This window comes from Phyllobates terribilis, unplaced genomic scaffold (assembly GCF_046119375.1).
Source record: "Phyllobates terribilis strain yellow unplaced genomic scaffold, ASM4611937v1 Scaffold_4__5_contigs__length_816908805, whole genome shotgun sequence".
Lineage (NCBI taxonomy): Eukaryota > Metazoa > Chordata > Amphibia > Anura > Dendrobatidae > Phyllobates > Phyllobates terribilis.
The window spans coordinates 456,757,716-456,783,684 of record NW_027362764.1 but is presented as its reverse complement, the minus strand read 5'-3'; the positions used below and the strand labels follow the sequence as shown (position 1 = coordinate 456,783,684).

Here is a 25,969-nt window from a genome sequence, read left to right as displayed (position 1 = left end):
GCCATCCAGTTTGGTCTTGATAGAAAGCACACCTCCCTGCCTTTCCTAAGGAACACTAATTGATTTTCCATTTTATATGCCACTACCTAGGTCCTCCTGTTGAAGATAATGGCTCCACATGTCCGCAGTTTCATTTTATGCCTCGCTTTGTAAGGTTTCTGCCAGGTAAGCTTTTACATAATCCCTTCATCGTGTTTCTGCAATACACATAGCGCAGTACTTATTCATGGATTTGGCATAAAGCTTCCACAAAGCAATCCATACACATAATAAATGTTTTGAGTAGTTCCAGGTAGCAGTGATATCTTTTGTATAGTCATGAAGCCCGATCATCTGGAATATTGAATATTCTTAAAGCTAAAACACGAATAAGAATCCATAATGTCAACCTGTCATAATATAAACAGCCCCCAAAGTGCTGGGGTAATTTTATAAAGGATGGGGGGAAGTTTCTCAAGATGCTGCTCTCAGAATTGTCCTTTTCTTGACTCCTAAGGAGAGCCCATATGACTTTTCACAATTCGAGCACTTTACTTTTTAACTTAGTTTTTCTATTATACAGCAAAAAATGTTTGAGAATGTTCACAAATCTGTTACCATCCTGTATAAACCCATGTCATGCTTTTAATGGGGTAAGCATTTTTCATGACAAATTGACAATGTTACTGGTTTCCTTGAAAAGCCTGGGTATAAGTCTTTAGGAAAAACGAACAAAGTTGCACCCTGTAACACTATAACATGTAAACCTTAATATGTGAAATTTGAATTGCATTACTGCTCTAGAAAATAGGAAAAAATGAAGATACTTGGCACATAATTTGGCCAATTCATGCATGCCCAGCAGCCACAACAAGGCAACCTTCCTTGCTTGGAATGTATCCTAATATGATTCCTCTCCTTGGCTGAAGCCTACATTTATATGGGAAGGAAGGGTCCTACTGTAATTAAAACCGCCGCAGGCTGATGGGTGGAGTGCTCTGCCAGAAAGCATATGTATAAATAAGCCCATATAAATGCATGCTTCAGCTCAGAAGAGGAATCACATTAGGATAGGTTCACCTCAAAGAAGGTCATCTTGCTGTGGCTGCTTGGCATGCATGAATTGGCCAAATTATGTGCCATGTATGTTCATATTTTCCTATTTTCTAGAGCCGTAATGCAGTTCACATATTCCATATTTACATGCTATAGCACTACAGAGTGCTACTTTATTTGTTAGTTATGTATGGAGATGGCAACTTTTAGTATGCACCTGTTCAGACCAGTATTTTGTTTGGAAGTGACGATCAGTCTTTTGATATTTAGGAAAAACTAGACCCATGAAAATGATGCAACTAAAGAAAATAAGAGAGAACACGTGTGAACACTGTCTTATGCCACCTAAATAATCAATCTTAGCTGTTTTTAACCCCTTCCCAATATTTGACGTACATTTTTGTCATAATGGGAAAAATGTAAATATGACATACAGGAGCGGTGCCCACACGATCACTGCCAGGAGCTCAGCTTAACTGACCGCAACATTACTGTCCAGTCCAAGGTTGTTTTACCCTTAAGATACTACGATTAATGGCATCCACAACATCTAAGGGGCTCCCTCTGTCACATTGACTCCTCACAACATTATTGTAGGTTTGATACTTGTCTGCCTGGTACGGTGGCGTGTATACCCTGCCATAAGCAGGGTCTACCATACCTGCCGTCAGTGTAAGGGCTCATGCAGACTAGTGTATAAATCGGACATGTGCTATCTGATTTTGGATCAACACACTGATCCAAGTTATTCAATAGGGCTGTTGAGATGAATGATTTGTTCTGTCCCGAGTGTCTGTGAGGCATGTACTGTTTTCATCCAAGTCTCAGGTGAGACTCACACATTCAAGTCTATGGGTGCAAGAAAAAAAATCTGATCCCACACGGACCTTTAGAGTGACATCCGATTTTTACGGATAGCTTTCAGTTATGAACCTAAGAAACTGTATAAAAAGGAAATATCTCCAGCGAAGGATATATTAAAAACTTGAGTCTTCCTTTATTAAATACAGGTACAAAAAATATGTTCCAAAATGAATGAGTGCAACCAACAGTTGCACTGGTGAGCTGACTCTCCCTTTCCACTTTCCCTCTTTGTATAGGAAACTGTATATGATGATGTACATGCTTTAATGTAGTGTATGTAAAGAGATCACACACGGATGTTACACGGACATAAAAAAACAGACTCACGGATGGCACAATATTGAAAATCTAATGAAAAGTAGAAAAGAAAACATCCAAATTTTCTGGATGAAACTCGGACGATTTTTCAGGCGCCCTAAGACTGATAAGTTTAATGCACTACAATAAATGTGTATAGTATTGCATCAGAACAGCGATCAGTATTAAAAAAAAAAAAAACCTACAATGTAGAAAACAGAAAAAATAACAAAACATGTTTCACCGTTAAAAATGCATTTACTGTATTTTTCGGACTTTAAGACACACACTTTTTTTCCTCCAAAATTTTGGAGGAAAGTGGGGGGTGCGTCTTATAGTCCGAATACTATCTCCCTGTATATGCTGTGTGGCTCTGCGTGGTAGGCGGTCTAGGGGAGCAGCAGCGGGGCACAGGAGTCAGCAGCTGACTGCTGCAGCCTGCGCTGTGCCCGCTACTAAGGAAAATTAATATTCCCTGCTCCCCATGCCCATGGGCTTTGGGAGCAGGGAATATTCATGTTCCTTAATAGCCGGCACACTATACCGCAGCGCGGCTCCTGCTGCGGTCTGTGTGCCCGCTATCAAAGCTCATGAATATTCCCAATAACTCCCATGAGTTGTAGTAAATATCCATGGTCTTTAATAGCAGGTTCACTGACCGCAGAGCGGCAGCAGGAGCCGCGCTGCGCTACAGTGTGCACTCACACTGTGTGAGGGCGCATGGCAGGGACGCCATGCGCACCCTGCCATGCGCGGCTCACACAGTGAGAGTGTCAGCAGGAGAGCGGGACAGCGTTGGAGGAGAGAGGAGGTGAGTATGATTGATTGATTGTTTATTTTTTTTTTTTGGGCAGCAGGATGGGGGCTCACGGGGTTCCCAGCATACCAGGATGGGGCTTAAGGGGTGCCATGCATACCAGGATGGGGGTTCAAGGGGTGCCATGAATACCGGGATGGGGGAATCAAGGGGTGCCATGAATACCGGGATGGAGGAATCAAGGGGTGCCATGAATACCGGGATGGGGGAATCAAGGGGTGCCATGAATACCGGGATGGGGGGAATCAAGGGGTGCCATGAATACCGGGATGGGGGGAATCACGGGGTGCCATGAATACCGGGATGGGGGAATCAAGGGGTGCCATGCATACCGGCATGGGGGAACCAAGGGGTGCCATGCATACCGGGATAGGGATGAGGGCCACGTATACCAGGAAGGAGGGGCCATACATACCAGGATGGAGGATATTAACAGAATTGGGGTACATTACCCCAATACCAGTGTCAGCAGCAGACTCCCTCCCCTATAACAGGGCATCATGACCACATTTTTTGCTTAAATATTGTTTTCCTTATTTTCCTCCTCTAAAACCTAGGTACGTCTTATAGTCCAAAAAATACGGTATGTGAAAACAAAAAAAAATTCTCATATTTGGCATCGCAGCATCCGAAATGACCCAGAATTTAAAACTATCAAACTATTTAACCCATATAGTGAACACTGTAAATAATTAAAAAGCACAAATAAAGCGCTGTTTTTTCATCATACCGCCACACACAAAGTGGAATAAAACGCAATCAATTACCAGGGCTGTGTAGTCGGTAAGCCAAACCTCCGACTCCTCAATTTCCATGACAATGACTCCAACTCCCTACTCCCTCATGCATGGCTCATGTTTAAGTGATAAATTTACTGTAGCACAGATTCATCTCAGCTAAAAGTCTAGACCCTTAGATCAGGAATAGGACAGACATTTATAGGACATTTCATAACTTTCCCAAATTCTTATGAAAAAATATTCCCCACAAACTGCATTGAATTACTGTACTCAATTTATTTTATATTTTAGGTGTCAGTCGGTCCATTTTATACCGACACCGACTCCGCAGTCCTGTCAATAAGTCTCGTATAAAGAAAAGTGGTATCACTGAAAATGTCATCTCGTTTTACAAAAAACAAGTAGTCACTCAGGTCTGTTGGTGGAAAAATAAAAAAGTGACCGCTTTTAAAATATGGCAATGCAAAAACATTATTTTTATACATAATTGTTGTTAGTGTGCCAAAGTAGCTTAACATAAAAAAACTAATATCCCTGGAATGGTGGCGAAGAACAAAGCTGTCTTTATCACTTTTACCATGTGGTGAACGGTGTAAAATTAAAAATATTTTGTGAATTGCTTTTTAATTATCCGGTCTAAGAATAATTAGAATAGAAAGCAAAGAATGCTATGTACCCAAAATTGATACCAATAAAATATCAGCTGCTGAAAAAAAAATGGTATCTCTGTACTGAGCCAAGGTGAACAGCAAACCCTAAACTGCTTTTTATATGTCCATTCTGCCTCCCAAAAATTGGAATTGGGCTTGGTTAATTCTGTGCACTTCAGGGTTTTTGTATAAATCTCCAAAAATCCAGATTCAGACTTAACCCCTGTTGGAACCATTCACTATAATGAGGCAGATGGAGTCACTTTGGACTCCGTGTGGCCTCTGTTGACTCCCTCTGCCTCTCTTGAAGGTTCTTTTTAGGCATGCACAAAAGCTCAGTCTACAACACTTTTGTGCACCTCTTAGAAGATTGGCACCACCGGGACAAAGGCAGATGGAGTCCAAAGTGTCTCCATCTGCTTCAATATATGCGCAGATTAAAGGGAACCTGACTCATGAAAAAAAAAAAACCCGCAATTAACCTGCCGATATGAGTTAGATCTGCAGGTTAATAGTGTTCCGGCACCAGCATTTAGAGCCCCGCTGCTGGGACGAAATGAACAGCGTTTGGGTTTCAGTGACGGGGCGGCACTGGCGCAGGTTCAGTCACCGGACCGGATAGTGTTGGCTGTCAGTCAGTGCTGGGGGGCGCAGTTACAGACGCCACTCTCTATACACAGAGCAATGACTGAACTGCGCCGGCGCCACCCCCGTGACTGGCGCCCGAACGTTGCCAATGGGAATAACGTTAATTTCCTCCTGGCAGCAGAGCTCTAAAGTGTGGTGCCGGGCAGGTTCAGAAAGCTATTATCCTGCAGATTAACCCCATATCAGCAGGTTAATAGCTTTTTTTATGTGACAGGTTCCCTTTAAGACAGAAACCTCAACATAAGTTATCAACACAGAGCACAGGATAAATGTGAACCTAGCCATAAAAACAAACCAAAAAATGGTATTTATCCAAAAATGGTATTATTAAAAACTTCATCTAATCCCACAAAAAATAAGACCCCACCCTCCCTAACAAAATAAAAACACCGCAAAATCTGTGCTCCTAAATTCAAATGGCCACATACTATTCCAGAAAACACCGCTCTCTAATTGATGCTATAAGGAGAAATTGTTACAAATTTTGCAGTTCTTTCTTTCAATTTTCCTTATGCAAATGAAAAATGTTGGGGCGAATGCAACATTTTATTGGAAAAAATAATAATTTTTCGTTTCACAGCCCAACGTTATAAAATGTAGTGATGCAGCTTTGGTAACGATTTTGTCTGGTATGAAATTATTTTCTAGTGACATTAATATTCAATTTTTTTTTAAATTTAACATTTTCAGAATTCTTGCAAAAAATCAGATCTTTCCATAAACGCAAATATTGGCCTAAATTTATCACTATCATAAAGTACAATGTGGCAAGAAATAAACTTTCTCAGAATCATTGGGATATATTGGTGCATTTGGAAATCACTACCACATAAAGTGACACACGTCTTTGAAAAATCTTGCCTGGTCAGGATGGTGGCTACAACAGGAAAGGGTTAAAGTCCGTCTTATATAATTTGTAATTCATTGATTTACAAATCTCTTAAAACGATTGCATTCATAGTTCTACTATACCTTTAAATCTATTTCCATTTGGCAGCCTTTATGCTAAGCCCCACATACACATTGGACAAACAGCTGGTGAACCCGCCAATATTGATGGGTTTGGCCGACATTGCATGGGTTCCTCTGACTGATGGGGAAGATACCGATCGGTCTTTTTGGTCTCCCTGAGATGAGTCGCTGCCAGCCATCTCACCTAGAGAACACAAGAGCGCTCGGCCAGCTGAGTGTCCCTGTCTATGGGAGACTTGGGTGAGATAGCAGTTGTCTGAATCATCTGCCAGATCATTTAGTCTAAGAAAAGCCAAGGCATCGGGATCGTTTTCTTTGTGGATAAAAAATAACTTTTTATTTCATCCTTAAACTCATAGACTAAATAAGCATGGCAACATTTTGGCCTTTTCTAGCAAAAAATGCGTATTTGTTCGTGGATTTTTGATGATGAAATACAAGTTTTCTTTGTGGAAAAGAACTTTATGTCTTGGCTGTTTGGAGAATATTGGGCTGTTTGGCTCGGTGGGAGGCCATACCTAGGAAGCAGCATGGAAATGCACTAATGGTGCATGAGTCTCTCCTTTAGCAGACCGGCTGAACCATTGTTCCTCCGACAGTCATCTAAGGTCTATGGGGTGTTTTAGTCTCCACCTATGGATAGTACAGGTATCCTCATAATGTCTTTGGCACGGCATATTACCATAGATTAGGTGGCATCTACTTTATTTAATGAGCTACCCATGATTTCACGGCTAACCACAACAGTGAATCACTCATTACAACATCATGTGGCAGAGAGTTCCATAGTCTCATTGCTCTTACAGTAAAGAATCCCCGTCTGTGATTATGTTGAACAAATAAAGTAGCACACTGTAACACTGAGTATATAGATATGAAATATGAATAGCATAACTGCTGTAGAAAATAGAAATAAATGAAAAAAATGTTTTCATTTATTTCTATTTTCTACAGCAGTTCTGCTATTCATATTTCATATCTATATACTCAGTGTTAGTGTGCTACTTTATTTGTTCATTATATATGGAGGTAGCTGCTCTTAGTAAGCACCTGTGATTATGTTGAAACCTTCTTTCTCCAGACGTAGAAGATGCCCCCTTGTCCCAGTCTCAAGCCTTAGAAGATACAGTTTAAGGTCTATTAATGGCGTTTCCTAAGCTGTCTATATTCTTAGCATTTTCCTGCTGCATGAAATATTACTTCCCTGGGTCTTGAGAGAACCCTCTGTATATTTTAAATGTCAGCCATGACTCGCCATATGTCTGGCCAAATATCCTTTTCTTTACCCACAAATTGCTCACTTCCTTCTAAAATGTAACAATGATCAAAATGAAAGTGTGGAAAGATACAGAAAATGATCTTCAAAGCACTACCCATTGGTTGGTGGGCCAGCTATTTTTTTTAGTAAACTATGTATGGAGAAGGTGCCAATGAAGGGTTGGGTAAAGGACGGTGTATAATTAGCAATGTAGAATAGTAATTAAATCGTAGATAAAAGATGTTATCGCAGGACTATGGGAAGATTAAAATTAAGGTCTGCTTTTACCAGAGTTGTTGAGTTGGAGTCAGTTAAAATGTTCTTACTCCAGCTTTAAAAAAGTTAGTATGGGTTAATTAATTTATGGACGTTCATGAGAATTTAGACCATTTTAAAAATGTTAGAACATAATCATATAGTTCTATTTTATCAGTCCAAGGCCCATATTTATTAAAAAAAAGCAGTGATACAGCAATGTTACCAGTTTACTATAGTAAATTAATTACTAGTTATTGGTCATTTATGAAGGAGTCAAAAGGTGCTACTTATTGAGGTGTTTACACAAGATCTCTGGTTTAAGCACCATAAGGCCTCCTTCACATATCAGTGTCTCCGGTATGTATGGTGACAGTTTCCACACGTACTGGAGACACTGACACACGTAGACTCATTCAAATGAATGGGTCTGTGCACATCTCAGTGTGTTTCCACAGTCTGTGTCCTTGGGCAAAACACGCTGACATGTCCATTTTTTACCTGCAGCACGGGCCGCAAAACGTCCCTCACACGTGCACTCTGACACACGGATGATGACATCCGTGTGTCATCAATGTGATGTCTATAAGACTCCCCATTACTAGCCCCATACTCAAATGTAATAAGACTGAGTAAAGTTCTTTATTTGAAATAAACACTCCCCACTATCTTTTTCCCATTTATTACAATGAATTAAAAAAAATAATAAAACACTATAGTCCTCACCTGTCAATCAACAATCCATTTGTCTTACGAAGAAGAGCCCAACTCGGCTACATCTGGTTTTCATGGCTGAGCAGTGACATGATGTGACCTCTTAGCCATGAATCCAGGAGACACTGAGCTGAGCTAGGGATGCAGCTTCAGTGACGAGCGGTAATGTCATTGAGGTTACCGCAGGTCACAGCCAGCTGTTCCCATGGTCAGCTCAGTGTGAGCCGGCCGATGACCTGCGGTAACCTTTATGACGTCACCTCTCACACCGTGAGAAATTTCTGCTCACCGCTCAGCCATGAAATCCAGATCTAGCCGAGTTGGGCTTTTTGTTGTGGGACAAACGGATTGTCGCCAGACAGGTGAGGAATATGGTGTTTATTATTTTTTTATTTTACAGTAATGGGAGAAAGATGGTGGGGAGTGTTTATTTCAAATAAAGGAATTTACTCTGCGTCTTTATTATATTTGACTATGTGTTTAGTAATGGGGGTGTCTTATAGACGCCTCTCCATTATCAACCTCTGGGCTTGATGTCAGCGCCCATAAAACACCTGACATTAACCCCAACCCTATAACCCCACTTACCACCGAACCAGGGCAATTGGGAAGAGCGGGACTAAGTGCCAGATTTGGCGCATCTTCTTGATGTGCCATTTCTGGATCTGCTTAGGGCTAATGTTCTTAGCCAATATCCCTGGCGCCTTCCCAGGCTAATAATATCTGCCCACAGCTGTCTGTTTAGCCTTTTCTGGTTAGTACTTATAGGGGACCCTGCATAATTTATTTTTTCCGGGTTCCCCGTAAACTAACCTGTAAAAGCTAACCAAACAGCTGTGAGCTGTTAATAGCCTGGGAACCTTTTGGGATATTAGCCCCTTTCCCAGTTTATTAACATCAGACCCCGGCTTTCCCTCTGCTGCCTATAAAAATTACACGGGAGCCCATGCCATTTTTTTTTTAAATTATTTATTTAAAACATGATGTACACAGCAGGTGCTGATTACAACTCCCATCATTGTCACCTGCTCACGCTGATCTCGGGGAGAGCAGGTGTCAATGATGAGAGATGGGAACAGCACTAAATGTATGGCTTTTCCCAGGCGCCGGTATGTGTCGTAGTAATGCTGCACACGGATCTCACACACGGACACTGATATCCCCGGTACTGTTTTTTCCCGCACCGGAAATATCAGGACGTGTGAAGGGGGCCTAACGAATTGCCCAGCATGAGTGGATGCTGGGGTCAGAGGGTTGCTTATAATGGGCAATACTGTAGGATCAAACAATGAAAATTCCAACCTCCCAAATCCAAATTTTCCCCTCAGCTGGTGTTGGACTTTAACATGTTAAAACATTTTCTTTTAATTGTTGTCTTTCAGCATTGTATTTAGTGTCTGTGGGCAGCTTTACATTCATAAAAATACTGTTAATATTTTATTATTGTGAAGTTATCAGCAGTTCAACTCGTGTACTCAAAGATGTCTTCTGAGAAAGGCTTCTTTCTCCAGCTCGTCCTATTTTCGTGCTCTAACCACTCATAGTCGCCAATCTGATCTGCAGACACTAATCTACTAGAGCAGAGGAGCAGAAGAAATGTCATTGGGAAACTTAATTACTTGGTACAATAATAATAATAATTTAAAAAGCACACAGCTCTAATGCCGATTTTTGGGTTTGTAGGTCTCATTTCTTTGATTGCATTTTTTTTTTTTTTTTGCCGTAGAGGTTTGCTTGCAAGATTTCAAAATATTATTAACCCCTAGACAATCTTTTTCCATGTATTTCCATTTTAGCTACTAGAATGTAGCTTTATGAATATACATAGTGCTCTTTAATGGCTGATTGCACTGAAAATCCTTACGCCCTTGCCAGTGAGAGGATTAAGGCTGTTTAGTGATATATTCGGTGTATTCTACTCGCTTTTTTCACGCCGTACTGGAGTCATACTCTTCTGATTCATTAAAGGGAACCCGTGGGCAGCATGTATGCCGGCACTGGCTGTATTATCCCAGCCAGATATGTTTGACACAAACGCTGGAGTGTTTCAGAGAAAAACTATTTAACAGCTGCCGGGGACCGAGCCCATCGGCAGAATAGTCAGACAGGCTGGTCCCTATCAGCTTCTTCCCGTTCGCTGACAGTACCTGCCTGGGATAATACAACCAGTGGCTGATTCATGTTGCCCATGGTTTGGGCGGCATGCATCAGCTGTTATGTTACCTTTTAACATGTGGTAGGCTAGTGTGGGTGCCTTAGACCCAACTGGTTATTATTGAGGAACACAGTGGTGTATAGAGACTTATTTTTGGTAATGTTCCATGAGAAAGTACCGTATATTCCGGCGTATAAGACGACTTTTGAAGACTGAAAAATCTTCTGTCTAGTCTGGGGGTCGTCTTATACGCCGGTAATGTTTTTGAACTTTCAGAAATTGACATGCGGGGATACTCTGGGGGTGTTAATAAGCTGCCGTGGCCGTATCCCTGCCATGTGGGAGTTAATATAAGGTGGAGGGAGTTAAAATACGGCGGCGGTAGGTCCAGACAGTCAGCGCTTCTGTGCTGAAACTGACACATCGCTGCGCTCTGTCTTCTCAGGCCTGGGACACAGCGCAGCGTATTCCCAGCAGCGGAGACAGACAGAACCTAGCGAACTTTTCTGACACATCGCAGTGTCTTCCCAGCTCCGGACACAGCGCAGGGCTTCTGTGCCGACAGCTTTCACTTGTCACAGAAGCGCTGCGCTGTGTCCGGAGCTGGGAAGTTCGCATCGCTTCTGTGACAAGTAGTGTTGAACATTCTGATACTGTAATATCGGGTATCGGCCGATATTCGCGGTATCGGAATTCCGATACTTAATTCCGATACTTTTACAATATCGAATACCGGAATCGGAAGTTCCCATAATGCCTGCGCTCTGCAGTGTCTCTGAAGGATGACAAGCTGAATGGCAGAGCTCAGCTGAGATCCAGCCTGTCATCAGAATGCCATCCCAGCGTGGGAGAATTCTCCTGATTGTTTAAAAGCCGGCGGGCGGTAAAAAGCCGCCGGCTTTTAAACAATCACACAGCCCCATACTGCTTCCCCGCAGCCTCCCACCCCGATCCTCCGCTCCCCTCGCCACCTCCCATCCCGATCGTAAGTTAGGACCGGGCGGGGAGTGCAGCACAAAGGAGCGGGGAGCGAAGGACCCGGGCGGGGAAGCCGGCAGTGAAAAGACTTCACCGCCGGCTTTCCCGTTCTGTGCTGCGCTTTCCCGCCGGTTATTTCAAATGAACAGCTGAGGTATCAGGTGATGCCGATCAGCTGTTCATTTGAAGTCGCTGCGGTGCCCTCAGAGGGTTCGTGTGAGTTCATGCTTGACTGCATTGCATGAACTCACATGAACTTTCCCACGGTCTCACAGGTCAGCCTCACCTCCCAGACCCGTCATGATTGGTGTGTGCGGGTGTGTGTGGGATGTCTGCGAGTGAGTGCGGGTGTGCGCGGTGTCTGTGCGATGTGCGCGGTGTCTGTGCGATGTGCGCGGTGTCTGTGCGGGTGTGCACGGTGTCTGTGCGATGTGTGCGGGTGTGTGCGTGCAGGCAGACATAGGCCGATGTGACACTACTACTCCCATCGGCCTATGTCTGTCCCCCGTCCACTCCTGCCAGCAGGATCAGCTCGATGGGAGCAGTAGTTCCCATCAGCCTGATCCTGCTATATAAATTGCCCTACTGTGTCCCCAATAAATGTTAAATACTTGTCATTGGTGGCCAGTGGTTACCTACAATAAATTAGTTCATACATTACCTGTCCCTGCCGATCGCCACCTAAAATAAAGTAAAAAATAAAAAACTACACCTATACTCACCTAGACACCTAATTCCCCGAAGCCATCGATCTCCTGTAATAAAATATAAAATAATAAACCACAACCTTATCCTTACCCCTCCATAGTAGTCCACGAGTGTCCCACGAAGATCTCCAGTTCAGAGCAGCCACATAGAATGTGACCGCTCTGAACCGCTGCCGCCACTAGAATGACGGGGCCGTAAAGCAGCCCCGTCATTGCATAAGCGGGTTCGCCGGAGTTCAGGCAGCGCTGCTCCGGTTAGCTCCTTTACGGCCCTGCTGCATCGTGAGAAATTCCCACGGTACAGCAGTGCCGTAAAGGAGATCTCCGGAGCTGCGCTGCCTGAATGCACTCCGGTGACCTCAGTCAGTGGCTCCCGCTGCCAGGAGCGGACGTGTTCCCGGCAGCGTGAGCTTACAGCAGCCATGCACAGCTGTCACCATCTCCAGATGTGACAGCTGTGCATGGGAGATCAGCGCAGGAACGTGGACAGGTAACTATATTTTTTTTTTAGTAAACTAAGAATTAAATAAAATGGTGTGGTTTATTTCAAATACATTATTTTTTTCTGGGTGTAGTGTGTTTTTTCTTTTTAACACTTTGTAGGTTAGTAATGGGGGTGTCTTATAGACGCCCATCATTACTAACCTGGGCTTCATGGCAGCTGGCGCTGACATGAACTCCAACCCTATTACCCCCTGCCACCGCACCAGGGCAGCGTGGAAGAGCGAGGCTAAGTGCCAGAATTGGCGCATCCTATGAATGCGCCATTTCTGGGGCTGCTGACGGCTGGTGTTTCTAGCCTGGGAGGGGGCCAATATTCATGGCTCCCTTCCTGGGCTATTAATATCAGCCCCCAGCTGTCTGTGCCTAGCCTTTGCTAGCTACTAAATTAGGGGGGACCCCACGTCATTTTTTTGGGGGGGTCCCCCATTTTAATAGCTAGTAAAGGCTAGGTATTCAGCTGGGGGCTGATATTAGTAGCCTGGGAAGCTCCGTGGGTATTAACCCCTTCCCAGGCTTCAAACATCTGCCCCAGCTGTCTGCTTAACCTCCGCTAGAGACTAAAATTAAGGGGAACCCCACGCCAATTTTTTTTAAAATAAATCCTTTATTTTAACACTAAATGACAAGTACAGTAAGCAACACTGTCACTGTACTTCATTTATATGTGACTGACATGTTTCTATCTATCTAATCTATGTATGATTCTCTATTCCTTCTATTCTAAATTGTCGGGTACAGATGCTGAATTGCCGGCCGGCTTTTTTAAAGAGACGGTGCACGAAAACACTATTATATTTTTTAATAAATCCTTTACACTAAATGACAAGTACAGTAAGCAACAATGTCACTGTACTTCATATATATGTGACTGACATATTTCTATCTATCTAATCTATGTGTGAAGCTCTATTCTTTCTGTTGTAAATTGTCGGGTACCGGTGTATGCTGCTGATGAAAATGGATGATAGTAATGTTGTTGTTGTATGCCTTATGTTTGAGTGACAGTTTTCCTGCTATATACCTGCATGTCATAAGAATTTAAATTAAAAAAGGACCATGTTAAATTCAAATCTGTTTTTTTTTTAATTTTTACCGGTGTTTGGTATGCGTTGGAAAAGGGGTAGTCTTATACGGTGAATATATCCTAAACTCTATATTTTAACAGGAAAGTAGGGGGTCGTCTTATACACCAGGTCGTCTTATACGCCGGAATATACGGTATATGTAAATTGTCTCTCTTCCCAAAGAAAGAAAACTGTCATGCCAGCCATATTAGAGACTATTCAAAAGTTAGACCTCCAGCCTGTTTAAGGATTCTTCTCCCTCATGTGTAGAGAAGGGTGTACTGCTAAGCTGGATGGGGTGCCTTATATCCTGCTCAGGTGGGTACTGGAAAGACAGGTGTATGGAAACCTGCTTTCAATCAATACTTTATGGAAAAAAGCATAAATGCATCTTTGCCTTCTGTTTGTACAGACCATATAGAAACCCAGGCTCTGATTCCTCAAGCAGTTTTCTCCAGTTGTCTTACTTTATTCATCAAGATTTTCTGGTCTTGATGAGTTGGGGCCAAAGTGTTTGTCTTCTGGAAAGTTTTTTAAAAATAGAAAGATACTTAAAATATTTAAAATAAATCATAAAAACATTATTTTGTTTTTGAATCTAATGAATGAAATCCATACAACATTCCCTTTACCTACCATGACATTTGCGTTCATCTTGTTTGGTAAGGTAATCTAGCCATTGGTAATACATGGCAGTACAGCTGTATCGACTTAATTTAATTATTTTTAAAATTAAAGGGAATTGCTCAGGTGAGTAATATTCCAGCCTTTGAGATTTCATCTGGTCACATTGCTCCAGCAGCATCCAGTGCAATAAAGCTTAAAATATCACTAGCTTTGTAAAGGATTCTGTGGTAATGTCACAGAATGTCACACTCGTAGCAGTCAAAGGCTAGGAAACACCCCTGTAAAGACCAGCTTCTTTCTAGTCTTGGAAGTTAGCTGCTCTTGTTTCACTATCGATGTAGATATGTTTTGTGTGAACAATTCCGCAGAATTTTTCCGGGTTCGGTATGCAAATTAAAGCACGTGTGTCTAGCATGGTCAGCTCAAATGTTTTTTTCCTTTGATTTCTTTGGCCTCTATTCCCTAGTGAGCAGTATCATATGCTTGAAAATGTCCTAAGGATATTCACAATGAGTATTTTTTAGCAGTTTTTGGAGCAGCAAAAAAAAACCCCCACAAGATTATACTTCAAAAACCATTGAGTTCTATGTTTTGGGTTTTTTTTGCCGTGGTCGTGTGTGTAGCAAAACACAGATCCGATTTGTTTAGTAGTATTTTTTAGTTATGTTTTCATATTGTGTAGTTGTTGTAACAGATTTTGATTAGAACACTCCATCGGGGTTCTTCCACATCACTTCTGTCTGTAGAGGAACCAAAAGATAATTAAGCCCCGCCCTTTTTACTAAGCCTCACCCCTGCAGTAAGTCTTGGAAATAAAGCATCTCTGCAAAAAAAATTGTTTAGGAAACCATGTGTCAGGATTTATGTTGCCTTCTTCAGTTTGACCACTAGTGGCCGCTATTGTTCACTTTGATAATTGTGCTGCAGTTTCACTCCTTACCACTGGAGGCTGCTGTTGTGTTTTGCAAATGCCCTTTACCAAGATGGCGGGTTCTGAATCTATGGAATCCATCTTGTTTCCTGTTTGGGCCTACTTAAAGCCATATGGACCCCGCACTCATTGCTTGAGTATTGTGTCTAGCTATTAGCCTAGTTTCACTCTCCAGCTCCTGAACATTCTTACCCAGACTGTTCTAAATTCATCTACGGATTGTTTCTTACAACTCCTTGCTAACTTCATGAACTTATACTACCGCTTGCTGTTACTGCTTGTGCTCCTTTGGCCACTAGTTTCCAGCAGTATTAAGCCAGTATCGGAACACCATGCTGGCTGACAGTAAGATTATCTACAGCTTGTGTATAGCACTTATGTTTAGGCTGAGAGTTGCTTTACATAATTGAATTCAGTGCCTTTTTCTGTACCTTTTAACTATTAGTTTCTGCTCCATTTTTTATGTGTAAGTCTTTTTTTCTTGTAGCAGTTTCTATTAATTATTCATTCACAGTTCATCAGATTGTCACAACTACCAGCAGGTGATACTAGAATATGTAAGTGATGCCATAATGGCTCAATAAACATTCACTATTGTGCCACATAGATAAATAAAACCTGCCTTATAATAGTTGGCTTCGAGATCTCCAGGCCTGAAATTTTCCTTTCATATGTGCACAAAGATGGCTGCGGGCTATAACTCCTGGGTATGAGTAGGATAATGCTGAAGATTATTGCTTTTTCAAGTATTCCCCAAAGCTTTTGTTTGCTCAATAGTTTTATCCCATTTCCTCAATAGCTAGTTGGATACATCCATAACTGTCCCATAAAAGCCCTAAATGTTTCTCCACAAGGTCTCATAATGTCTAAAGGCTTTTAATACAGCACATAAAATCAATAGCAAAAGCACGCCAAGGCTGTGCTTACACCAGGCAAGCAACTTATTGGGCATTCATTTGCGATGTGTATCAAGTGTTGCCCAGCCAGAAACTTTAACTTGTGTTTAGATAGACGTATTAATTAAATGAAAAAAAATGGGCATGGAAGGACTCCTGCCATACCCGTGGTTTTATTAACTAGGATGGTGGTACCTTCATATCTTCAAGGAAATGGGTCATGTGGCCCTGCAATGTTTCTATGGTCAAATGCAATGCTCGTAAAATCGCTGCCCCATTTAGTGACCTGTTACAGCGATGCTAGGGTCGTCAGTGGGATATACTGAGAAACTGAGGGCCATTGGCTATTCCTGAAACTATAAAAAGGTTACATTATACATGTTATAAATTAAAGGATTATGGAAGCAGAAGAAAACTTATTGTAGGTCTTAAACGGAAACTGTGAAGCAATTCATGATGACCAAAGTGTGGGCTGCACGGATCGCAACCTGGCTTCACATATTGCTGCCAGTGTATTATTCTCTTTACATGAAGAACTTGCCACTCAAGTATCATGCAACAAGGTCATTTAATTACAATCCCCAAACATCCTTTCAATTGATGGGATAAGAAAACTGTCCAAAATATCAATGTAAACTTGGGCATTTATTGAAGATGTAATGACAGCCATCTCCCCAGTGCCTTTACCTGACATGCAGCCCCATATCATCAATGACTGTGGAAATTTGCATGTTTTCTTCATGCAGTCATCTTTATAAATCTCATTGGAAAGGCACCAAACAAAAAGTTCCAGCATCATCACCTTGCCCAATGCAGATTCGCGATTCATCACTGAATATGACTTTCATCCCGTCATCCACAGTCCACGATTGCTTTTCCTTAGCCCATTGTAACCTTGTTTTTTTCTGTTTAGGTGTTAATGATGCCTTTTGTTTAGCTTTTCTGTATGTAAATACCATTTCCTTTTGGCGGTTTCTTACAGTTCGGTCATAGACATTGACTCCAGTTTCCTCCCATTCGTTCATTTGTTTTGTTGTGCATTTCCTGTTTTGGAGACATATTGCTTTAGGTTTCCGATCTTGACGCTTTGATGTCTTCCTTGGTCTACCAGTATGTTTGCCTTTAACAACCTTCCCATGTTTGTATTTGGTCCAAATTTTAGACACAGCTGACTGTGATCACTCCTTTTTAGATGCAGACTAACGAGCAGATCTAATTTGATGTAGGTGTTAGTTTTGGAAATGAAAATTTACAGGGTAATTCCATAATTTTTTCCCTCTGCTTGGTCTGAAAAAAATTACCCTTACTGAGTACCACATTTTTAATCTTGATTTCTTTTAGTGTTTCTTAAAGCCCTAAAGTTGCCATTTGAAATGACTTTCGTTTTGTGCCATGTCTGTGATCTGCTTTTTTTCAACAACATTAAACAACTGAATGAACATGCTTGGAGCCCGGTGATTCCATAATTTTTGCCGGGGGTTGTAAAAAGAAACAGTATTTGCAACCTGCAGGTAGTCAAATATTGCATTAATCAGTAATTCCAGTGAAAATAATAATAGGTATAAGGATATAACAGGAGTAGAATTAGCGTTAAAAGTATAGCCGAAGTCAAAAAGTACCATCACCAACGCTGACCACTAGGGGACTAAGATGCAGCAAAAGAGAAAGGGTAAACGGATCAGTGATAGTACGGAGGAAAAAAAGGACATAAGAGACAAAAATCTGCCAGGTAGTTATACATATCAGATTGCCACAAAGGTAAGTGTGATAAAAAGCTGCAGGAGGCTCAAGTGGTGTGTAGTGCAGAATAATAGTGGAGAAACAGCTGTAGGTATGGCGCCCATGAAAGCCAGTGTATGCTATGTAGAGGCCGGAGGTTTAAATAACAGGTGGAACTCTGATGTATCAGCTGATCTGGCTGCACGGCAGGAGACGTCATAGTTTGTGAATGGGAGTAGGAGGATCCTGGAGTCGCGTGCTCCAATGAGGGATGGAGTCTACGTGTCAGCAATAGTAGTGGGTGGACTGTGAAGACAAAGATGTGCCTACTGATAGGACTTTATCTGGCTACACGGCCTTCATAACTCCTCCAATGTATCACCATGTCTATTCTCCAATCAGAAGGCGCCATGCCACATCTCCGCCCCCGGACGCATCATATAGTCCGTGCACCTATCAGTTTTATTTCTTGTACATCAGTTTCTCTATATGCTGATTGTATACCATTTGTCTTATACACAGTATATCTGAGGAAGGTCTATGCTAAGACCGAAACGTCATATGTTTGCAATTAAGCCACCTTGTTACATGCTATTTGATTGTCAAGTTCTTCATATATATTGTGCTACGGATTGGGCTCCTACTTGTGCACCAACACTCCAGTGTTGTGTCCTCCTACCACAAGTATATTCTTGTCTGACACCTAATATGCTCTGACGTTAGAGATGTATACTTTCAAGATTATAGCCAGTGATCAGACTAGTCTGGCAACTCTCCCAGCCCGCTCATTCCAGCCCTCAGTTGGTGCTTAACAGGTCTCTCCACATGGACACTCAAGGGAGAGAGTTGAGCTCCGAGAGAAACCGGTTATGATGCAGGCAAGGTACTGAATAATGAGGAGAATTCTACACTTAGCCATACAGGTTATTATAAAATGTATATTACATTTCTTGTCCACACCGGAAGGGGAAATCGGGTATACTGGCAGGAAGCCATCACTGCGCATGATCAACCAGGAGCACTGCAACTACAGCAGAACGGTTCCAATAGCAACTGGAGGGCAAATAAAACATGGAGGGACATCCTTTGGGAAGTGATATGTTTATTTTTTTGCACAAATGAATAAATAAAATTAGTTCAAAAATAGATGAAAATGGTGAAAGGTCTTAAGAGGGTTGTCTAGGACGAAGTTTGATTTAAATATTCTTTGAACAGATCATCAATATCAGAACTGTGCCGTGTATCAGACCCACACCTACCAGCTGTTACCGGGTCCCGCCATTCCTGGCAGCAGATAGTGTATGGAGCTCGGGACCTAATAAACAGCTGATTGAACCCCACCAATCTGTTATTGATTATCTATCCTAAGAATAGGTCATTAATATCTTTGTCCTGGATAACCTTGTATAGCATGCAGGACAGAAGGGAAAGGCGCGCCATCATCGTAATCTTCAAATATGCTAAAGGTTCAGGTGGGAAGAGTTTTTCATAAGTCAAACACATGGACGAAGGTCACAATCTGAAGGTAGTTGTGTGGAAAGAATAGTAGACAAACTTTCAGGAGATGTAGTTGGCAACTCTAAAGAAAGAAACACGATGCAGCCGGGGCGAAGCACTGCTTTGTAATATTCAGAGAACAAAGTATTCCAAAATGTGCTTTGCCTTCTTCATTTGCTTTTCTTCTCTTGGGAAATGTGCTGCAAATTGTTCTCCAGAGTTTGTTACATTTAGGAAGTGATAACCAGAGCCCAGCTATTAACTACAGATGCCAGCATACTACTAATACAGCATATACTTGTAGCTGCTCAGGGGGACAGCAGCTGCTTTCCCCACAATATGGGGCAGAGTGAGAAGGCGGAAGCATGACGGGCATGGAGAGCTGTGCAAGTAATCAGATATGGAAACTACAATCAATGTCTCTCACTGACTGTAAATTATGTTCTAGCTTAGGAGGCTGCACTGCAGATATATACATACCTTTCCATTTTGTGGTGCAATCGTGTTAAAGAAACTTGTGCCTTGTCGAGTGGTTTTCCAAATCCATTGCAATTATTTGTATAGGGTATGATTCTGGGTGTATACCGAAAAGAAAATATATTTACGGTATGTGTATACATACATATATTTATATATTGTGTGTGTATATAGTGGTGAGAAAGTGTTTGCCCCCTTCCTGATTTTATTCTTTTGCATATTTGTCAGACTTAAATGTTTCAGATCACAAAACAAGTTTAAATATTAGACAAAGATAACACAAGTAACCACAAAATGCAGTTTTAAATGAAGGTCTTAAGGGAAAAAGAAATCCAAACCTACAGGTCACTGTGTGAGAAAGTGATTGTCCACTAAGCCTAATAACTGGTTGGGCAACCCTTAACAGCAACAACTGCAATCAAGCGTTGGCGATAACTGGCAATGAGTCTTTTACAACACTCTGGAGAAATTTGACCCACATCTTTACAAAATTGTTGTATTTCAGTCACATTGGATGGTTTCCTAGCATAAGCTGCCTTTTTAAGATCATGCCACAGCATCTCAATCAGATTTTGGTAAGAACTTTGCCTAGGCCACTCAAGTCTTAATTTTGTTTTTCTTAAGCCATTCAGTGGTAGACTTGCTGGTCTGTTTTGAATTATTGTCCTGTTGCATAAGGGTGCTTTCACACGGCGTTCTGTGTCTGTCGGGTCATACGTCCTAAAATTCCACGCAAATCGGGGTCCAGATGTATGCTCTGACAGGGCCATAGACCGCAATGGTGACGGCAGAGCGAACGTGCGCTCTTCCGTGCACTTATTTCGGGAGTGTACGCCCACAGGAGGCGGACACTCAGACGCAGCAGCCTACGTCTGAGTGTCCGCCTCCTGTGGGCTTACACTCCTAAAAAAGTGCACGGTAGAGCACACATTCGCTCTGCCGTCACCATTGTGGTCTATGGCCCTGTCAGTGCATACGTCCGGACCCTGTTTTGTGGGGAATTTTAGGACCTATGCCCCGACGGGGACACAGAACGCTGTGTGAAAGCACCCTAACCCAAGTTCGCTTCAGCTTGAGGTCACGAACAGATGGCCGGACAATCTCCTTCAGAATTTTTTGGTAGACCGCAGAATTCATGGTTCTATTTACTACAGCAAGTCTTCCGGGGCCTGAAGCAGCAAAACAGCCCCAGAGTTGTATCACACTACCACCATCATATTTTACTGTTGGTATGATGTTCCTTTTCTGAAATGCTGTGTAACTTCTACGCCTGATGTAATGGGACATACACCTTCCAAAAAGTTCAGCTTTTGTCTCGTAAGTCCACAGAGTATTCTCCCAAAAGTCTTGGCAATCATCAAAATGTTGTCTGCCAAAACTGAGACGAGCCTTTGTTCTTTTTGCTCAGCAGTAGTTTTTATCTTGGAACTCTGCCTTGCATGCCATTTTTGCCCTGTTTCTTTCTTATGGTGGAGTCATGAACACTGACCTTAACTGAGGCAAGTGAGGCCTGCAGGTCTTTGTATGTTGTTGTGTAGTCTTTTTTGACCTCTTGGATGAGTCGTCTTAAGGTAATTTCGGTCGGCCGGCCTCTCCTGGGAAGGTTCAATACTGTTCCCTGTTTTTGCCATTTGTAGATAATGGCTCTCAGTGCGGTTCGCTGGAGTCCCTAACCATTAGAAATGGCTTGATAACCTTTTCCAGATTGATAGATCTCAATTACTTTGTTTCTCATTTGTTCCTGAATTTCTTTGGATCGCAGCATGCTGTCTAGCTATTGATGATCTTTTGGTCTACTTCACTTTGTCAGGCAGGTCCTATTTAAGTGATTTCTTGATTGAGGACAGGTGTGGCAGTAATCAGGCCTGTATGTGGCTAGGGAAATTGAACTCAGCTTCCCAAAGATGTGATAAACCACAGTTAATTTATATTTCAAGGGTGGTGGGGCAACAACTTTTTCACACAGGGCCCTGTAGGTTTGAATATTTTTCCCTTAATAATAAAGACCTTTATTTAAATACTGCATTTTGTGGTTACTTGTGTTATCTTTGTCTAATATTTACATTTGTTTTGTGATCTGAAACATTTAAGTGTGAAAAACATACAAAAGAATAAGAAATCAGGAAAGGGGGCAAACACTTTTTCACACCACTGTATATATTTTTATACTCAGTTTTTTTATATGTATATTATATAGATATGTTATAGAAATAATAGAAAGATACATTTACCCTGGATGATTTGCTGCTTTTTGGATCCTATCCCAAAGTGAAGGCACATTTCAAAGGTTGCCAGAATGGACCTTGCTGTGAAATGTTCCAGTGCATTGTGTAAAGCGAAGTTGTGTTACCTGTCATAGAAACAGCATGTCAGATTCACACAAAAGAGTTCTCTAAAATGGCATTTTCAAGTCTCCAGACATACAAGCTCTTTGTAAGTTTTGTCTTAGTCGTACACATGAATGCATTTTCCTGTGCAGCTCTGCGCTCGTCTTGTGTTTCCAGTTGAAGTTGAAAAATATATTGATTAAAAGGGCCTTTTATACTAAAAGTTTTACTGTTATTCCTGAATATTTACAGAGCAGCATTTGTAATCAGATATATAAAATATACTGTCTGTCTGAACTGTAGATTTCCAGTATAGGGGTATTATTACAGGGGTCTGGCCGGCACCATTAGCATATCTGTACTGGTAAATCGCAGTATTTATCATAAAATAACTTCCACAGTATCTTTTCTTAAAATTCTACATTGTATTGTTCCTTTGTTATTCCTCTTGGAAATGTTTGAATCCATTCTCACCTGGGAGTTAACACTTCCATAGTTGCCCTCTTACTAAAGGAAATACATCACTTTTTTTCACCTATATTCTTTTTTAACAGCTAGAACCATATAGTGAAACATACTATTTTTTGTAATCTATATTTTATTCTTAACTCTAGATTTATTTTATCGTATGTTCTGCACATGATTATGAGCAGCATTAGGAGCTATGCTTTACAGCAGTGGCTTGATCAATCGTTATCTGTATTGGCTTATGTGGGAGAGTTTTGTAGGCGCGCTCTCTAACCTGTGCAGCGGTCATGACGCAGGGAAGGGGAGGATGTGATTTGCAACCATCACAGATTCTGATTGGTCCTGAGCTGTCTACATATAGTCGTTGCCTTTCATTGTAATCCTGTGTGTGATGGTAATAAGATGACTCCTGCAAAGAGATCTCTACACTGGCCAGTGTGAAAAATTGCAGTAATTCAGGATTGTATCTATCAATATACAGATTTATATTGATATTTTTTTTTTCTATAAAAAAATTACCCAAAAATACTAAACCTCAAATAAAAACTTGATTTAAAATAATCATTTTTTTAGCGTCCAGCCTACTTATTAATGCTTTTCCAAGAGGAATTACTGAGGATTAGAGCAATGCAGAGCTCTACAAAGAGCTGTTCTGAATTGCACCTTTATGTAGATATTGGCTGTCAGAGGTTCTTTAATTAGATAACCCTATGTAGACAAAAAAACTTTGATTAAATGGTTTGCAGGACTCGCTCTTTTATGTACATTCTTTTATAATATGACATCCCTAAAGGTTGTCAGCACGCTTTCTGCAGATTATGAATAATCTATACAGTGAGAAAAAACCTCTTTGTACACCAACAGTTAACATATAGAAAACACATATTTCTTCCTGTTACCGGTGAAATTCTAGTGGGATGTTGAGTGCAAGGATAGAATGAGAATGGTCTGTGGAGTACACTGACACTTTGCTCTTCCTCTTCTTTGTTCTGTACCAAAGCGATCCATATTTATGTGCCATTTGAGATCTGTGCTATGCTGGGTGGCAGCCCACTTGTGTATCTCCTTTGTATTACACCATCTGATCGACCAAAAAATAATTAGAAACTGCTAAATAGAAAATTCAGATTCTTAACACAACAGGATAACTCAAACTACATATGAGCCTAGAATATTTATTATGCCGCTCTATTGTCTCTGCTTTTGTTAATTTTCAGTTTGTTACTTTTATATAATACAGTTATTGATTATAACTGGACAGAGAAGGATCTGTATTATTGGGCTGTGGTATATTGATGCTCTTTGGGGAATACATCTCTGGTGTAGTTAGACAGGCTAAGCTTTAATTTTTATTAATCATTTATTCCAGCATGAAAAGCTATAAGACTTTGTAAGAGTATGTGTGCATGTTGACTATTTGATTGCAGAAATTACTGCAACGTTTCTGTAACTCGTGGCAGCAAAAATGCTGTGGAAAAAAAACACGCTTTATTGTGCGTTTTTGCACGTGTGTTTTTTTTTTTTTGCGTTTTTGTACAGCAATGAATGGTTTTTGGAGCTAAATAAAGATATTTGAAAAAAGAAATGTGGGACATCGCTTTAACCCTTGGATTATCGTCAGACCTGGGGTGACTATATTGGGTTAATTTAAATGATTAAAGAATGTTTCTGTTTTATTTCAAATAAAGTGTTTTGTTTTCTGTGTGTAACTCGTTACTTACTGGTTTAGCAATGAGGGTGTCTGGCTGACAGCTCTTTATTACTAAACCTAGGACTTGGTGTCAGCGTTTCCTAATCCCTTAACCCTGATGCAACTGCACCAGGGCATTAGGAAGAGCCTGGTCTTACTGCCAGAATTGGCACTTCAAATGTAAAATGCCTTTTCTGGGGCAACTGAGGGCTGGTATTTTAGCCTAGGAAGGGGCCATTAGGCCAACATGTTCCTTGGCTATTAATAACAGCTCATAACTGTTTGGTTAGCCTTTAGGGTACTTTCCCACGATCAGGAACACAGCAGCGTTTTGGATGCAGCGTATTTTCGCTGCGTCCAAAAATGCTGCGTTCTTATGCCGTACTTGTTTTGAGTTGAGTTTAGGTGAGTTTACGCTGCGTCAGAATCAAGCACAGTGGGCATGGGATTTATATAAATTCCATCCACTGTGCTTGTACTGTAGGACCCAGCTCAGGTGAGCTGCGTCCAAAACGCTGTTATTCCTGATTATGGGCACTGGGTAGAATACAGGGGGATCCCAGGAAAAAATTGACATAGGGTCCCCCTATAAAATCTAAAATCTGACCAGCAAAGGCTAACCTGACAGCTGTGGGTTGATATTAATAACCATGGAAGAGGCCATAGATAGTAGCCCCCTCTGAGGCTAATAACATCAGCCCTCAGCCGCCCCTGAAATGGCGCATCAATAAGATGCGCCAATTCTGGCGCTTAGCCTCGGCTCTTCCCACTTGCCCTGGTGCGGTGGCGAGTGGGGTAATAGGGTTGGGGTTCATGTCAGCCTACTTCCTCATAGATTGTAAGCTTGCGATCATGGCCCTCACTCCTCTTGATATCTGTTGATTTATGTGATTGTTATTCTGTAATGTCTTTATTGTCTGTACAAATTCCATCTAAAATGTAAAGTGCTGAGGAATATGTTGATGGTATAGAAATATAAGTAGTATTATTATTATTATTTTTATTTGTTTATTTATTTTTTAAATGCACAGCAAATCCTGAAAGGAAAATTACTGATCATATACTCAGCTCTTCAGGATTCTTATTGACTTAGCTGGCATAAGGATTACCTTGCATTTTTGGGCCAATTTCGTGAAAAAACGCACAGTGTGCACACAGCCTAAATCCGTTTATTAGGGGATTTGTCTTAATGCCCGCAAAAAATAATTGCATGTAAAGTGGCTTCCAAATCCCTGCTTTTTCCCCTCCCCCATGACAGCACACCTTGAGAGAGAGAGAGAGGATCCGCCCCACCAAGGACAGGAAACAGTCTGAAATAAAAGGGCGGCACCTCATCCTCGCTTCAGTTGGTTTCCTGTCCTTGATGGGGAACCTGTCTGGAAGAAAGAAGACTTACCTGGGGCTGTCCCGGTGTGGAAGAGCGGGCACTGGCCTGTGCACCGGGTTCAGTATCCCAGAAGCGCCATCCGCAGCTTCCCCTGGGGTCTCTGCGCCGAGCGGGGCGCACGCGGTGAGGCAGGCTCTGTCCTCCCAGAGACCGCGGCGCCGTCCTCCCCCCTGCAGTGTGGAACGCTTCCTGGTGTGACGCGCCTGACGTCACGGCGCAGGGCACGCTGGGAGCGGCGCACTGGGTGACGTCAGGAGGCGGCGCCGATCCAAGGTGGCGGCGCCCATCGGAG

General features: G+C 41.8%; 1 protein-coding gene across 2 annotated transcripts in view; it reads left to right on the top strand.

The window, feature by feature from the left end:
* Positions 1-25,969, top strand: part of DROSHA (drosha ribonuclease III) — a 303,644-nt gene that overhangs the window by 97,241 nt on the left and 180,434 nt on the right. For both annotated transcript variants that reach the window (XM_073678641.1, XM_073678640.1), the window contains exon 12: positions 91-165. In XM_073678641.1, the coding sequence (XP_073534742.1) occupies positions 91-165 (75 nt within the window). The remainder of the gene's footprint in view (positions 1-90; positions 166-25,969) is intronic.